Source organism: Dendropsophus ebraccatus, chromosome 3, assembly GCF_027789765.1.
Source record: "Dendropsophus ebraccatus isolate aDenEbr1 chromosome 3, aDenEbr1.pat, whole genome shotgun sequence".
Taxonomy (NCBI): Eukaryota; Metazoa; Chordata; class Amphibia; order Anura; family Hylidae; genus Dendropsophus; species Dendropsophus ebraccatus.
The window spans coordinates 19964459-19982002 of NC_091456.1; the positions used below are offsets into that span (position 1 = coordinate 19964459).

A 17544-nucleotide genomic window follows, 5' to 3' on the forward strand; every position below is an offset into this window, starting at 1 on the left:
ATTTATATTATTAATAAAACACTAAATTTATATTGTTATAAACCATTTCTGATTTATATAAAGAGAGAAGAACCTTTCAAATCGATGTATGATTTGCATGTGCCGTAGTGGTTCTGTTTAAAGGGGTCCAACTGTTAAAGGTAGCCCCTCACTAGATGATACGAGATTACGGTCTGTCAAGTGCCCAAACTGCTGGGGACCCCCCACAATCTCATAAATCGGTACACAATCTCCTGTTAGAATGGAGCAGAGGGTCACACGTGTGCTGCTGCACCATATATTCTCTGAGAGCTGCAGGAGATAAAAAGTATTGCTTTTGGCTGTTTCCATGGCTCCCATAGAGAAGGAATAGAGCGGCAACACACGTGAGACCCTCTGCTCCGTATAAACTGGAGACCCAGTTCTCTGTTTTTAAGGTTTGTGCATCTTTCCATAGTCCATTGATTTTTGTACTTTTGCCCTCCTAGTTTTTAATAGTAACATAAGTAGTTATATAGTCAATAACACTGGGTAGACCTTGGGATACTAGAAAAGTAGTTAAGTGAATGGCCGGGAGAGCCCAGAATTTGCTTACTGTACTTTCTATTCCCTCAAAAGCTTTTGAGTGATACATGTTGTGCCTTCTGTCATTTTTCTTGTTACGTGTTAATAAGACCTATTCTCTTTTCTTCTTACAGTATTTTCCATCATATACTTCTCCTATGCCCGGAATGCCCACAATGCTTCCACATTCAGGTCCTTTTAGTTCTCTTCAGGGAGCTTTTCAGCCTAAGGTGAGTGTATATAACTGCTTTTTTTTCAGAAGTGAGAAAATAAAGTACGAAGTGAGTATGGTGTATCCAGAGCTCAAGGTTACATTGATGCAATTGATGATCTATTGTACGTAAGAGAAGATGATATTCAGTGTGCTGTTGTATGATATGTAAAAATGTCAAAGCCTTATATAATCCGGAATTGAATGCAACATTTGAAATAATAACTTCTACTTTTTTTTTTAAATAACATATTGATCATCTTCTTTTCCCCCCACCCCCTTTATCAACAGACCTCAAACACCATTGATGTCACAACTAGGCCTGGAGCCGTACATCCCACTCTCCTACAGAAGACTCCTGGGGTTTGTACAACTTTGTATAGACATTGTATCACACAAGCAGAATTCGCCTTTCAGACACACTAAAGGCACTATTACACAAAACGACTATCGGCTGTTAGGGCTGATAATTGTCTTGTGTAACAGAAGACAAAGGTCAGACGACCTTTGTCTGTCGTTGTCTTTCAACATGTTGAAAGACAAACGACTAAGATAGCAAAGATCTGCAGCCGTCGCTCTGTTTAATAAAAGCGGAGGTAGCAGACCGCCGCTATCTTCAATGGGCTGCTCTCTGCGGCCCCCCTGCACTTCCTCGCTCGCTGGCGACGCATGTAATAGTGCCGTCAGTTAGTGGGGAACGAGGAGCAAGCAAGTGCTGACCTGACAGGTCGTCGCTCACTTGCTCCCTCTTGTCGCCCTGTGTAATAGGGGCTTAACAGCTTAGCTCTAAAGTAGAAAGACGAGATGTTGGGGGACAGATGCCATGGACCAGTGATTTTCAACCAGTGTGCCGTGGCACATGGTCGGGTGTGCCGCGGGGAAAGTTTCCCAAACTATGGTGCCCCTGTGAAACAGGAGAAAACAATGGGGGAGAGAAACCTGGGGATGGGGGAGAAACAGGGGAGAGAAGCAGGGGGGAGAGAAACATGAGGATAGGGGGGAAAGAAACAGCGGAGAGAAGCAGGGGGGGAGAAGTATGGTGGAGAGAAGCACAGGAGAGAAGCAGGGGGAGAAGTATGGTGGAGAGAAGCACAGGAGAGAAGCAGGGGGGAGAAGTATGGTGGAGAGAAGCACAGGAGAGAAGTATGGTGGAGAGAAGCACAGGAGAGAAGTATGGTGGAGAGAAGCAGGGGGGAGAAGTATGGTGGAGAGAAGCACAGGAGAGAAGCAGGGGGGAGAGAAGCACAAGAGAGAAGTAGGGGGGAGAAGTATGGTGGAGAGAAGCACAGGAGAGAAGCATGGGGGAAAAGAAAACAGGCCCAGGTTTCACACTGAGTGAGTATAAATACATTTAGAATCTATATTATTAACTATATGTATAATATGAACTGTTTTAGTGTAATTTTGTGCCATTTTGGTTGGTGGTGTGCCCCGGGATTTTTTAAGTATAAAAAGTGTGCCGCGGCTCAAAAAAGGTTGAAAATCACTGCCATGGACAATAACACTTTAATGGGCTACAGAATATAATTGTGAGATACATTTTGTAATATTTCACACCAGATTGTTATCCTAATGCAAAACAGACTCCAGTCACTTTAAGGCTATGTTTACACACCGTAATATAAGAGCAAAAAACCATAGCATTTTGACTCTTAATACCAAATGTGCAAGTCTACGGTAAATCATTTTTCCCACAGATCTTAGTCTATACATCCACGCTTTATACCTATTTTACTGTGTGCAAACATAGATGTCAATATGTGTTTGGGTTTTTGTTACTATATTTACAAGAAACATGAACTTCTGCTATACAACAGAAATATTGACTAAAATGTACATGTGTCCTTGTTGCAGATAAGTACAGCATAGTACAAAGACTAACCTATCTGTTTCCTTTCAGGTTACAGATCCGTACAGGACATCTGTAAGAGTAAGTCTAGCTATTCTAGTACTAGTGTTAATTTATAATAATATATTTATTGGAAACACAACTGCACTCTCCTTCTCTTACCTCTGTCCTGAAATCTTCCTGGACATTGGTAGTTTACCCTTCATATGACAAGTTCTCCTTACAGCACTGCAGCATACAGCATTAGAGAGTTAGTCCCCAGACCCACATCCATCAAGTAGTCCACAACAAAATGTACCCGAGCATGTAATGGAGCAGTTACAAATAATAAGGCTAATTTACTAAACTGAAAAGTTCATGTTTGCATCTATCTAATATTGATTCAGTATAAGCCATCTTGTGGCCCCCGGGACCAGTCTTTGGCACAAAGCCTTTCCCGTGCTCACTTGCGTTTTCCTTGCTTTTGCAGAAACCAGGCAAGTGGTGTGCAGTACATGTCCAGATAGCGTGGCAAATCTACCACCATCAACAGAAAATGAAGGTAAATGCCATGTGTTAGAATTTGTGATTCTAAGGTTGTTCTTGATGGCAAACCCTCCTTAAGACCCCCACCTATGTAATCCTAGTGCATGAAAGCAAACTCACAGTGGTACAAATGTCATTCATGTATTATGCTTTTCAAACAAATCCTTGGGATTTATGGAGAAAGCTAAAACTGACCTTTTAAAGTTTAGCACTGTTACTGTAGCAAACACATCTGTTTTATAGACCCCTATGCTGAGGGAGGTTTTGAGAGCAGGAAATAAGTTGGTTTCATTTGAGACGAGTTCAGCTCAACTTTGATTTGTAAACTAAAATAGAAAAGTACTCCACATTTATATACTCTGATCTGTTGAGATTGAACTTAATAATAAAACAAATATGGCCATCGCATTGTATCATTTTGTTTCAGCTGTCTGAATCTAATGTGCCTTGTTCATGGCTGCCGTCTAAGAGTCGGTTCACACTGAGGAATCGTCGCCAAAATTCTGAGCGTAATCCTTGTCGCGGACTCCGCTCGGAATTCCACCTGCTTCAGCGCCTCCTTTCTTCACTCAAAGAATTGACATGTCAATTCTTTCAGCAGAGAGATGACATACGCGTAGGCGCCCTAAACCTTACATTGAGGCGCTGAAGCAGGCGGAATTCTGGGCAGAGTCTGCGGCGGGAATTCTGCTCGGAATTTCAGCACTGATTCCTCCATGTTGACCACAGATACTCTGCTCTGTCTTTGCCTTTTTTTACATCAGCATAGAGAAAGAATCTGGTTTTGTGCATAGCCTGTAGTATAGAGTCCATTTGTAGATTACAGACTTATCAGTATACCGACAGATCAACTATAACCATGCATCTGTATCTTCATTGTTCCTGCATGTCAAAGGAATTTTTCCTAATAACGTATAATGAAATTGATTTGACTCCCTTTTATATTAGTGTAGACTTACATTAGGTGTTGTAGAGAGACTTTTGACACTTTTATTTTTGCATTATAAGTTATTTAGTAATCCATTAATAAACTTAGACACGCAGAATAAGAAATAGAGCTGTATTTATTCTGAGTTTGTGAGTAAATATAGGGCTTAAGAGCAATAAAGGACATGTCTAGAAGATACAGATTTAGTTTCTGTGCATCTAGAACTACTAGAAATCCTCTTGCTCATTATAGTATTCACTTATTGAACATGGTTGTATTTACTCATATGAGCCACTTGTTGCCAGGGACTCCATATTTATCCCAGTTTAGAAGTAAGCTCTGCCCTAGCTATATGCAGTCATGACAGGAGTTATTCACATGCTTAAAGGGTACTCCAGTGAAAGAAAAATAATAATTTCAGATCAACTGGTGTCATACAGATTTGTAACATACTTCTTTATAAAAGTCTCAAGTCTTCCAGGACTTATCAGTTGCTGTATGTCCTTCAGGATGTGGTGTATTTTTTCCAGTGCTCTCTGCTGCCACCCCTGTCCTAGACAGGAACTGTCTAAAGCAGGAGAGGTTTTCTATGGGGATTTTCTACTGCTCTGGACAGGTGGCAGCAGAGAGCACTGCGTTAGAGTGGAAAGAAAACACAATTTCCTGTAGGGCATACAGCAGCTGATAAGTACTGGAAGACTGGAGATTTTAAAGTAGAAATAAATTACAAATTTATATAATTTTCTGACACCAGTTTGATTTGAAAGAAAGTTTTTTGACTGAGTACCCCTTTTAAATCAGTTTACAACAAGAGAATTTCTCAGCTAAAATGTATAAAATTTTCGCTTGCTCTCCAGTTTTTACCTTTTTAACTAGTTTTTAGGCCCAGTTCTTGTGGTACTTGTACTAAGACACTTAACAGTTTGTGGGATTCTTCATTTTTTTTGGAATCAGTACTTATTATTTAGTACTGTGCAGAATCTATGCCACACTGTGTGAAGAGCCTAATTATAGTAGATAACCTAGAAATAATAACCCATATAATGAGGGAGCAAAGATTCAGACCTTACTGGCATGGTTCAGTGCAGGGGTGGGGGATGGTGCCCCAGTGCTCTAGGCCTTCTTTAAAACGAAGCATAAGTATTTAATACCGCTCCCATGGATCGGTAACCTTTTCACAAGCCCATTGAAAGAATTGAGTCTGACAGAGCCGGAGGTGTTAATCAAAGTATCTCTGGGTCAGATGATTTTCCAAGGGCATATGCATTTGTAAAAACCTCAAAATAAAAATAAATAAATAAAAAAACTTCCTGTGTTTCCTATATTACTGCAAACATGTATACAGTATAGCAATAAACTGGATGATAACTCATAATAGCATGAAATGCTGGAGGCAACAAATAAAAACCTAAACCGCCCGTCCTACACCCTTTTTAGAAGATTAGACTAAAAGAGGTAAGAGAAGGCAAGGATGTGGAAAGTGATTGAACTGTTCTTGGCCTTTCTCACTTTTTGTATTTCTTTGCAAGTAAAGCAGAGTTAATAAAATTGATTCACAGAACTATTTTTTTCTGTGATACTTGTAAAGGTTAAAAACAGTTGAATGTTTTTGAATCACTTTGATGTTGAGAAGTTGATCTGGTGATGCTGATAGCGGCAGTATGTGTAAGTGTCATCAGCCTGAATGATGCATTGAGCTCTTGTGTTGTCCCTGTTTTGTAGCAGATGCAGATGGATCCCCATAAGCTGGACATTTGTGGCAAGCTTGATCTGTTCAGCAGACCGCCGGCCCCCGGAGTGTTTCCAGGGTTTCCTTACCCACATGATTTAGCCAGACCCTTATTTTCCAGCACTGGTAAGTTGAGAAATTGTTAAATAATTTTCTAAATTCTGCTGCTTTACCTTATAAACGGTGTAAAAATTAAATTTAAGCGCCATGTTTGATTAAAGCGATACTGTCACTTTTTTTTCCTTCAAGTTTTCTATGTTTAAATTAATGTTATACATATAGCCACTAGATGTCTCCCTTCCTGTCAAACTATGGTCACAGTCATTTGCACGCTCACAGACATGGTAGTAAGTGACAGATTTGGTAGTAAGTGACAGCCATTCCTGAGCGCACAGAGTGGGGAAAAGTCTACATTCTGCATGTGTACAGCAGCTGCTCATCCACATTCAGTAGCACAATACTGTGGGTGCTTGCACTGTATGGTCAGCTCTCCTGTCACACAGCACCAACACCTCTCTAACCACCCAGTGACATTATATTGACTGAATTGTTGCATAACAAAGAGCATTGTCTCCTGGTAACCATGCAAAGTTGATAAGATAATTAGCAAAAGCTAATAATAATAATAACCCTTGGTTTTATACAACCTGCATGATATACAGGTGTCTTTTAATTGCATGAGCACACAAAGCACTGGGACTTCCTGTGTTTGGTCTCTTTTTTTGGACAGAGAAAAGGCCAAACATCATCATGGAGGGAGCATGGAGCAGAGTTTGGTCATGTGTATAACACTGATTTAAACGTAGGAGACTTAAAAAACAAAATAAAGCAAGGATATTACAACACCAATTGATTTTTTTCAAATAAATTTGGCAGCAGTGCCTCTTCAACTCAATCAATCAATAGTCCAGGCGACTTTAAGAAACTTTGTAATTGGGTTTATTAGGCAAATATGCCATTATCTGCATTCAGAAACACTTTTCCCAGGTCCCCCCCCCCTCTCCTCTCTCTCATTCATTGCTCATTATCAGGAAATCTCGACTCCTTTACATTATTGGGATCCTGTCTGTGCTATGGAGAGGGGAGGGGGGAGGAGGGAGATTAGTCAGCAGCAGAGAACAAAGGATTACACAGTGGGACCTGTGTGAAATCCGGTATTCAGAGGTCAGAGAGGTCAGTGCTGACTTCAGAGAAGATAGCCTGGTGATGTAGCTGTAAATTAACTCTTTGTTGTCCTGTTTTGGTGCCTCATCTCCCTCCACCCCTCCCCTCTACATAGAGAACAATGAAGACAGGGGGGAGAGCTTTAAACTGGTTTTTCATGATAAAAATGCATTTTTCGGCTAATAAACCCAATTACAAAGTTTCTTAAAATCGCCTGGACTATTGATTTCTGCAAAAAAAAAAAACTTAAATAAATTAAACGAGTTACACTTCAAAGGCTGGGAGAGAAAACAGGTATTGAAGGTGTATAAGAATCTATAACCGACACCGACATGAGATAAGGAAGATATACTACAAAAGAGTTCTAATTTCCTGAATACAAAATAAGTGTTATTTCTTTCTGTGGTGTTATGGTGCCTTTCATCTTAGGTACTCAGCTATATCAGTGCTTAGAAGTGTCCTGCTCCTGGCACCCAGAGGAAGAAGCTTTGCCCCATTAATAATGGCAGCCATTTATGTTGTAGAATAATTTTCTTTATATTGTACCCAGAACTGTTCCCACAAAGCTGGAACTTTCACTTCTGTGGTTATAGACAGAAGAGTAAATATCATGGACAGTGATACAGCTCTATCTGAAGGCACGGTGTGTCAATACAGGAGAAGATTGATTTATCATTAAGACTATATAGCCACAAGGAAGATCCCACAGAGAGCAGAATGTCAGCATTACAAACTATTCTTTAAACATTCATAGAGCGTGCCAGCTGTCTGATAGCTGCATAATGGAAGCCTAAATGTTAAAATGCATAATTTTGTCTGGTCACGCTCGTAGTAGTCTGTCACTGAATAAGAAGATTCTTTACACTATCACTGCTCCTTAATGGGAAAATAACATATGGATATATGCTTCATTAATATCCGTTACATTCGCGAGAAATAACCGCTTTAAAAGGACATCATTTTCCTAACAATCATTAGATATTTACCATTTATAAAGTCTATTGAAAGCTAAATTGGCAGACTACAGGTAGTAAACGCTAGGCTCCCAATTTAGATAGCAGAGCCGAGGCATTGCAGCATCTATTAGGGAATAAATAAAATGCCTTCCACACAGTATTCGTGTCATCCTTCTTTCCTTATCAGACAGGAATGTCACAGCATGAACCATTGCTCTGGCTGAGCTCCCTTGTTACTCACGGGTGCACCATCTATCTCCAGACTCGCCGTCTGTAAGATGGATGTGCAGCCGCTTGAGAATTGTTCCATTTAATAAGCACAAGACAGCTCTAAGGGCTCTGCTGCCGTCTTCACTTGGAGAAGGCTTATTTTATATTTTTTTTTTCGACAAGCCTTGAGTGAACAGCGCTTGGAAGCGCTCCCTGCACCGAGCAAATCCCCATTATTAACAGTCTGAAATCTTCAGGGAGCAGAATAGCCCGTTTCTGGTGCAAACACTGCTCTCTGAAGTGGAAAATGGTTGTTTAAAGCCTTTACCAGCTTGGTTTGACTTTGTAGAGCTGCTTGTCCTTGACCTACAAGAAATAATTTCTAAGACAAAGATGAACAGTTTCTGGTACTGTCCCAAATGGAAGAAAAATACCTAAATATAAAATGTCCCTTTAAAAAAAAAAAAGCCAGATATGCATATGCCTGGTTTACAATAAATGATAATAAAGCATATGGCTAGCTATACAAGTTAATGGGGGTTAAGCAGATTAGAAAAAGCATGCACTCCAGACAAACCTGTTGGAAAGATTGTTTTAAAGAGGTTATCCGGCGCTACAAAAACATGGCCACTTTTCCCCTCTCTCTTGTCTCCAGATTGGGTGGGGTTTCAAACTTAGTTCCATTAAAGTAAATGGAGCTTAATTGCAAACCACACCTGAACTGGAGACAAGAGAGGGGGGAAAGTGGCCATGTTTTTGTAGCTCTGGATAACCCCTTAAATTGTCTCTCTTGACATCACTTAGATCTCTTATGATGTGTTGCATAATGTTCTCTTCATTCCTTTTATAATATCAGAGTAAAACAAATAACAAATCACTGACTGATGCGGGGCAACGGCCAGTGATTGGCTGAGCAGGCTGTCACTGCCAAGATAAGTCCCAGCAATGTATAACTAGCAGGAGGTGTTCATAGCACACAGTGTGCTGAGAATGAAGATCATTTTCTTACCTTTATCCTCGGCACCATTTTGATAAAACTTTTGTTTAAATAATACATTTGTTACATGGGGGGGGGGGGGGGAACTACAGCTGTCAGTGCACCAATCCCCCCAAAAATGAATATTTATTTGGTGATTTTCAATACAAGTGGCCAATGTGATGTCTTTGCGGAGTGCGACCTCCATGTTTATAAGGGGGGATTGGCAGTGCACCAGAATGGATGAATATAATAACATTTACTTTTATTCTCCGTATCCTGTGTGCTATAGGAACATACAAGCACGTTAAAAGTCTTGCTGTTCGTTTCCCTTTAAAGGGAACCAATCACTAAAAAAACGCATGTAAAGCTATGGGAATGTGCTGTAGCAGCACCCAGCACACTTCCCAAACATGCTTTTATACCCCCCGTCCCTGCAATGTACAAGCCAAAAACGTACTTTATAAACTCGGCGCTCTGTATGTAAATTACCCCCAAGTAGTCCTCTGGGCGGGGAGCTGCGGGCAAGTAGTCACGGTCCCTGGGCGTTCTGCAGTGCTAATCACGCCCCTCTGGGTGTGATTAGTCTGCGTCATCGGAGGCGCGCTTTCTCTAACGTCAGCACGCCTACGTTCTTGCTGTGCCGCTCATGCGCAGTACAGCGGGTCCGTACTGCGCAGGTGCAAAATCGCCTCGAACTCATTGCCGGATTTCCAGCAATGAGTTTGAGGCTTTCTGCACGTGCGCAGTACGGCGCAGACCGGACCCGCTGTACTGCGCATGAGCGGCACAGCAAGAACTTAGGCGTGCTGACGTTAGAGACAGCGCGCCTCCGATGACGCCGACACAATTATGCAGGCTAATCACACCCAGAGGGGCGTGATTAGCACTGCAGAACGCCCAGGGACCGTGACTACTTGCCTGCAGCTCCCCGCCCAGAGGACTACTTGGGGGTAATTTACATACAGAGCGCCGAGTTTATAAAGTACGTTTTTGGCTTGTACATTGCAGGGACGGGGGGTATAAAAGCATGTTTGGGAAGTGTGCTGGGTGCTGCTACAGCACATTCCCATAGCTTTACATGCGTTTTTTAAAGGGAACCAATCACCCAGAAAATCAATGTAAAGACAAGGATATGTGCTGATAGATCACCCAGCACACTTCCCAAATATGCCCCTGTAACCTCTGTGCCCCCCTCAATTAGACAGTAATCTTACTTTGTTCAGGTCACGCGCTGTATGTAAATTTTTGCTAAGTAGTCCTGGTGGGCGTATGTAGTCCTGGTGGGCGTATGTAGTCACGGTCTGGGGGCGTATCTAGTCACGGTCCGGGGGCGTATGTAGTCACGGTCTGGGGCTGTAATCACGCCCAGAGGGGCGTGATTCGGAGGCTTGCGGTCCAGTGACGTCATCCGGCGGCTTGCGTTCCGCGTCGCGGCCGCGCCGACGTGTTCGGGAACCCGCGCATGCGCAGTACGTCAGCGTCGTCTCCCGCCGTACTGCGCATGCGCGGGTACCCGAACACGTCGGCGCGGCCACGACGCGGAACGCAAGCCGCCGGATGACGTCACTGGACCGCAAGCCTCCGAATCACGCCCCTCTGGGCGTGATTACAGCCCCAGACCGTGACTAGATACGCCCCCGGACCGTGACTACATACGCCCACCAGGACTACATACGCCCACCAGGACTACTTAGCAAAAATTTACATACAGCGCGTGACCTGAACAAAGTAAGATTACTGTCTAATTGAGGGGGGCACAGAGGTTACAGGGGCATATTTGGGAAGTGTGCTGGGTGATCTATCAGCACATATCCTTGTCTTTACATTGATTTTCTGGGTGATTGGTTCCCTTTAAGGATTTTTATTTAATATTTAGTGACACTGAAAATTTAAATATGTCTAACACAAAAATGTTATTTTAAAAGTAGATGAATGTAGTATGAGAATATATTCCCTTTAATAAAAGCTGCTGTGGTTTCCTACTATATGTAATGTGTGCATATATAACTGGGTAATGTGTATGGTTACTGATACAGGGTTATTTTCTGTCTATCTAGGTCCATCACACCCTGGAGCACCAGCATTTGTACCTTCTCCACATCACAGCAGTTTTCTACCCACAAGCCATCTGGCGGGTAAGTGTAAGTAAATTCCACTCTTCCCTTTCACACACTTTGTGCCTGTACTGTCAGTATGGTGGTGTAGATGATGGAAAGAAGGTAGGTGAGAGAACTGCAGAGCACTAGAAGCAGGAGATGCAAGGATACCTTTTGGCTTTATAGCCTCTATTAGGTGAAATCTCATACTTCACTTCCAGTTCACTTATTCATTTCAATTAACTTTCTGTAATGTTCTTTTACAGTATTATTATAATGGAGAGATTTTTTTTTTTGATCCATCATTGTATGGTATGAGCACAAATTTGGGTACTTCAGTATCGGTCACTCTGACACATTTACTTCTACAGCATTGAGATTTTACTGCCCTGTTATGTTAGTATCACACTGCACTCTAATTATTTGATAATCTCTTGCAGATATTCCCAAAGTACTGGACATGGAGAAATATTTTATTTACTTTCATGTACTTAAAGGGGTATTCCAGCATTAAAACTTCCCCCTATCCACAGGATGGCCCAAAGATTGGACTCCCTACCATAACCCCCCCCCCCCCCCCCCCTTTCCATGATCATAAGATCGGGGCCTGAATCTCCTTGCTGAATGGAGCAGCGGATCGACATGCGCTACATTAATTCTCTGTGGAGCTACCAAAAATGGTTGAGTACAGCATTTTGCATGTGACTCCATACAGAATAAATGTAGAGGCTGAGTGCATGTGCTGACCCACTGCTTTACTCGGTAGGGAGACAGTCGGGCCCCAATACTTATGATCATTGAGCGGGTCCCAGAGGTCCTCCCCTCCCCCGGAATGAGACCCTTACACCCTATCTTGTGGATAGGGGATAAGGTTTTATCACTGAAACATTCCTTTAACTACTTTTGGCCTATCCCCCTCCCTTAAGTATATTAACGGGAGAATCATGAAAATGAGCAGTACTAAGCCCAATCAGATAGGACATAGTGAGAGGGTCAGGAGCGCGTTTCATTCTCTAGTTCTCTTGGATAAACGCCTCTTCAATCCCTGTTTGCCTTTCCAGATCCATTTAGCAGGTCAAGCAGCTTCAGCGGCCTTGGGAACTTAGGCAGCAATGCCTTTGGAGGATTAGCCAGTCATGCTCTAAGTAAGTACTGGCTCAGAGTTTTGCAGTCAATCGTAAATTAGACTGGGTACGTCAGTATAAATCCTTGCATTTTGATTGGTCACCTGCTGCCCCAGGGTAGATGAGAAGTAATCATTTCTGGGTCACTCGGGCGCCTTTCATTTGCATATCCGCTGAAGTGCTGCAAGGCAATTCTAAATGTGCTTTGGTGGCAGTGGTGCTGTGCTTGTGATTTGCATAGTAGTGCAGCCAGAGAAATATTGATGCTGATCTTTTTTTGTATGCATTTCAATGTACAGGGTTTAAGTAATTGTCTGTGAACATCACCTGCTGAGCTGTGCAGGGAATAAAGTGTGACATTGAAAGCAGCAATGCCTTTTACTTAGCACCATTATCTAGGCCAGAAATTCCTCATGTAGAGTATATTGTGTCCACCACTAAAATTCATATCTACAGTTCCTTTGTTTCTTCTCTGCATGAGCACAATACCCTAAAAATCTCATGTAGGCTGTGTAAAAGCACACATGCACTGCGCTTACTGTACTCGTGTTCTGGATCTTAAAAGCTTTTAGACATATTATTACAATTATTGGGATTACACGTTTGAGCACTTTTTATCTGATTTCCAGCAGAGCAATCTCACTGGCACTGCTGCTTTTAGGCCACACTGTTTTAAGTCATTTTCTTTCCTAAATCATAATGGAGTTTATATTTCCATACTTCAACAGCTCACAACAGCTTATTCGCTCACAAAGAAAGTCCAACTCTCCAGAGCTTCGGCAGCCCTCACGAACCGTGGAACCGACTACATCGGACTCCGCCATCGTTTCCAACACCACCCCAGTGGTCTAAGGTTGGAGATTCAGAACGGAGTTCATCTGTGAACAACCATGAGAGAGACAGGGAAGACAAGAGGGAAATCTCTCTCACAAAGGATGAAAGAGACAAAGAAAGGTAGTTACCAATGATTCAGACTTTTTTTTTTTTTTCTGGTATGATTTTGAGTTCCACTTGGGGGCCTATTACACAGCCCGATAATCCGGACAAACGAGCACTGATCTGCTAGATCAGCGTTCACTTACTGAGCGTATTACATGGCTCAATGTCCGTGCAGCCTTTGCCTTGAGTGTGAAATAAAAAAACTTAAAACATACCTGTCCAAGCTTCCCAGTGTTCTCCTAGTGGCTGCCCACAGGCACCACTGGATCTGATCTCTGAAGATACAGGCCGCTCAGCCAATCACTGGTCATGGCGTTGTCTCGGCCAGTGATTGGCGGAGCGGCCTGTCATTTTATAGAGTGGCTCTGTAGTTCCGGCTGCAGGGAGAAGCTAGAAGAACACCGGGGAGCAGGTCAGCTATGTGCAAAGTTTTCTTTTTTACACAGTCATCAGCTTTTGGCCACGCATCACTATTACACATAGCAATGCACAGTCAGCAGGCGAGGATTTTTCAACATGTTGAAGGACAAGAATCAGCCGATGATAGTTTCTTTGGCTAATTGTTGTTTTTAATTTACGGAGCAATAATCGGCCTGATTGGGCAAATAATCGCTCCGTGTAATAGGACCTTTACGCTAGGTTGGATGCAATTAATCTAGTTTCATGGTTTATAAGAATCAGTGAAGCCTACTTGTGTCTTCACAGTTGCTGCGTATTGCATAACTACTTAATGAAATAATTTAAATGTTCCTTGATCCATAGACAGTTTTGCCATTTGCATCACCTCCTGCTGCAGGCGGCTAGCTTCCAATATTCTCTTCTGCCAATGATCACGTACTAGCTGACAGATAGAAAATGCTGGCCCTCATCCTACTCTTTGTACATGTTTGAAAAAAGGGGAAAAAAATGTTCACATTGTTTTATGAGCATAATGAACAGATGTAGTATTAGAAGTGAATCTAGAGGGGGGCTGAGCCTTGGAGGTTTAATTTGAATGTCATTGTGCTGCTTACATATAATAATTATACTTTTATCTTAGCTAGTAGCATTAATTTGATGTGTGCCATCTGTATTAAGCATCTTGTCGTCTTTCTCTTAGGGATCTCTTGGATAAGAACAGACATCATTCTAACAGATCTTCTCCAGCATCTGCCCCAGTCAGCCACCAAATAAGTAACCTCATCCGCAGCAATAGTCAGACGCCCAGTGATTCTCTAAGACAAGGCAGTCTTGGAGACAGACCCAAAGATATTGATCGAGATGGTGTAGATCGGCTCAGAGACGTTCCATCCACAGAGCACAAGATCAAGGAGAGTCGTTCACCAGTAAAGGAAACCTCAATTCATGACAAAAGGACGATGGAAGATGGCAGCAAACCAATCATACAGTCTGTATCACCTTATGGTAAACCAATTCTAAGTGAAAGCTTAAAACTGAGTACCTTAGGGAAGGACACTGAAAGGAAGCCTGAAATGCCTACAGATCTTCAGAAAATAAAAAGTGATGTCAAGGTCAAGGAGGAGCGCAAGGAAGATTCAGATGTGTTAGTAGTAGGCTCAGAGCCTCCTCATCCAGTCAGGACAATAGAACATCAGCCACCTCACCCTCAAGCTTCCCTGCATGGGTTATCTTTGCACCATTCAATGGCAGCTTCTATGCCTATCCCAATGGGTAGTGTCCACCAAATGAACAACTTGAATATGCTGGACCGCAGTAGGGTAATGACCCCACTTATGGGTATGAGCCCCCTTACTGGCAGAGAGAGGCTTCCACATGCAGGTTTTGCCTGGGATCCTGTGAGAGATCCATTACGTGATGCTTACCGCACCCTGGACTTGCAGCGTAGGATGGATTTTCACTTACGTGCCGACAGCATGCATAGATACCCAGCCGCAGCAGCTGCCAGCTTCTATGACCATGAAAGATCATACCGGGATCGTGAGCCTCATGATTACAGCCATGAACAGCTCTTAGAGGCAAGGAGAGAGCAAGAACGGTTGCGACATGCAGATGAGCGAGAGCGGATGCACCTAAGGGAAGAGATAGAGAGGGCACGTATGCACCACATTCACTCCTCTCCACTAGAGAGCCATCTGGCACATATGCCCTCCTTTATGCCACATTTAAGCAGTGTACCCTATCCTAGACTCAGCCCTTCAAGCGCCATGCACAATGGGATCCTTAACCGGACCCCACCCACAGCAGCACTAAGCGCACCCCCACCCTTGGTGCCTGCCAGCAACACAAGGCCCGCCTCTCCCCGAAGGACTAATCCCCTCACAAGTTCAGAAACACGGGACTTCTCACCCTCCAGAAACCCTAAAGAGGTGGAGGCTCGATAGTCTGCTCCTTAAGAAAGGAGAAAAAAAAAAGGACCCACAGGAATCAAATACCATGAATTTTAAACTTGTATATAAAATCTTTTACGAAAAGTGCACTGCTCAAAAACCTTCTCTTTTCTTCTCCTGTTTTTGTAAATGTACATTTGTAGACTAAGCACACTTTTTTTTTTTCTTTAGCCAGGGGGACAGTTCAGGGGTGATAAATGTTCCAACCTGGAAACCAAGGGTTCCACTCTATAGGTCTCTGGTCATGTGACTTTTTTTTGACTTGCGAGGCTCAGTAGTTTGTGGGACGGGTTTAATGAAGGGCGGGACTTTTTAAATGGATTTTTGTAGTTTTTACAGTATTTTGTTTTTCGCTACGGTGTTCCTAGTCTCCGAAGAAAGAAAGAAAAAAAAAAAAAAAGAAAAAAATAATTCTTTAATTTTATATTAGTTGCATTTTGCCTCTGGTGAGGGGAAAAAAAAGTAAGTCTGTTCTTTCCATGAAATTACATAAGGGTCCCCCCCCCCCCATCCCTTCATTACAGGAGGTGTGCTTAAAACACAGCAATGCATATTTATACTTATGATCTGTTGAAGACACCTCCAGCACTGAAGGGTCATAATAAATTACTTACTATGTTTTTCTTTATTCTACAGCTAACAGATCAACAATCTTGCTATGATTTTGAACAGAAATCACAGATCTATTATTAAAATAATAAGATTAATGTACAAAACAGTTGCTTTTTTTGCCTTATTTTATCATATATTTTTAATGTTATTTTTTTTGCTGTTTTTCTGGAAAAAGTTTAAAGATTCTTGCAGGATTGTATATATTCATTTACTGCGTTACAACGCCTCATATGAATCGGATCCACCACAGACTTTGTGACATCCACACACGAACAGAATACACGGATTTCAAGGATCACACGCGCAGCTTCATATACACCTCGTCATCTTACTATGCAATCAGAGTGAGGCGGGTCCTGGAAGAGGGAAGTCTACTATCTCTCCCAATTCTGCCCTTCTAACCCTCCCATACCCTGACCATCAAATGCCCCCCACCACTTTCCAAAAATATAAAGGGCACTTGTTGACTTGGAACACTGGAAGAACCAAATGCATCAGGCTGAGTGTTTCTAATGGAGTGGGCAGTAAAAGAACTGAAGCAACATCTTCCCATCATTATTGGAAATGTGGCAGGTAGCATCCACCCCTATCTGCTGCCTCAGCTGGGCCAGCCAATGGACCTGATTTATTTTCCTGTGAACCCTTTGTGCTTTAAACCTGTGCAGTGTTTTCATTGAAATCTGTATACAAGAGCGGTAGAATCTTAGGAGTGCGCAAAAGCAAATATATATAAATATATCTATAATATCTATATATATATATAAAATGGTGGAAAGAAAAAATGTTTAAACATGAGCAGCAATCTTTGGTCCCCTTTATTTTTTTTTTTCTACAAACATGATCCTGCAGTTTGGATACTTTGTCTCTTGTTTGACTCAGTTTTTAAGGTTTATTTCTCATTCGATACTTGGTCCTATCGCTAGAGAAGAATTGGTAAAATTCCTCTCAAAGAATATGCTTGCTACTGTAAGGGTGCCTTCATACATAGTGAGTTTGCAGCGGATTTCGTGCTGTGAGTTTCTCTGTAAATCCGCTGTGATATTCAATACAATTACAGTCTATGGCCCTGTATTCTCAGAACAGATTTAACTAATTGACTGCCAGTAAAAATATTGAACTCCTAGTACCTGCCTGCGTTCCCTCGTTGCACTCCTACTTGAGTCTTCACGTTCCTGCTCATTGATGGCCCGCTCAGCCAATCACTTAGCGGGCCGTCAGTGAGCAGGGATTGGGAGACTGAAGTAGGAAGGCGCTGAAGCAATAGCTGTTTATTATTTTTACTGGCAGCTGATTACTTAAATATGGCTTTCATATGAAAATCCACTGCAAGA

At 42.3% G+C, this 17544-nt stretch overlaps 1 protein-coding gene across 15 annotated transcripts in view; it reads left to right on the forward strand.

Moving 5' to 3' along the window:
* Nucleotides 1–16317, forward strand: part of FBRSL1 (fibrosin like 1) — a 431893-nt gene extending 415576 nt beyond the window's left edge. For 10 of the 15 annotated variants that reach the window (XM_069961041.1, XM_069961036.1, XM_069961043.1 and 7 more), the window contains 9 exons: nt 678–773; nt 1046–1117; nt 2655–2684; nt 3073–3144; nt 5779–5911; nt 11152–11235; nt 12252–12335; nt 13043–13268; nt 14353–16317. In XM_069961041.1, the coding sequence (XP_069817142.1) occupies nt 678–773; nt 1046–1117; nt 2655–2684; nt 3073–3144; nt 5779–5911; nt 11152–11235; nt 12252–12335; nt 13043–13268; nt 14353–15595 (2040 nt within the window). In that variant the 3' untranslated portion in view covers nt 15596–16317. The remainder of the gene's footprint in view (nt 1–677; nt 774–1045; nt 1118–2654; nt 2685–3072; nt 3145–5778; nt 5912–11151; nt 11236–12251; nt 12336–13042; nt 13269–14352) is intronic. The other 5 variants (XM_069961052.1, XM_069961040.1, XM_069961046.1 and 2 more) reach the window with 4 other exon arrangements.
* The last annotated feature ends 1227 nt before the right edge of the window (nt 16318–17544 follow it).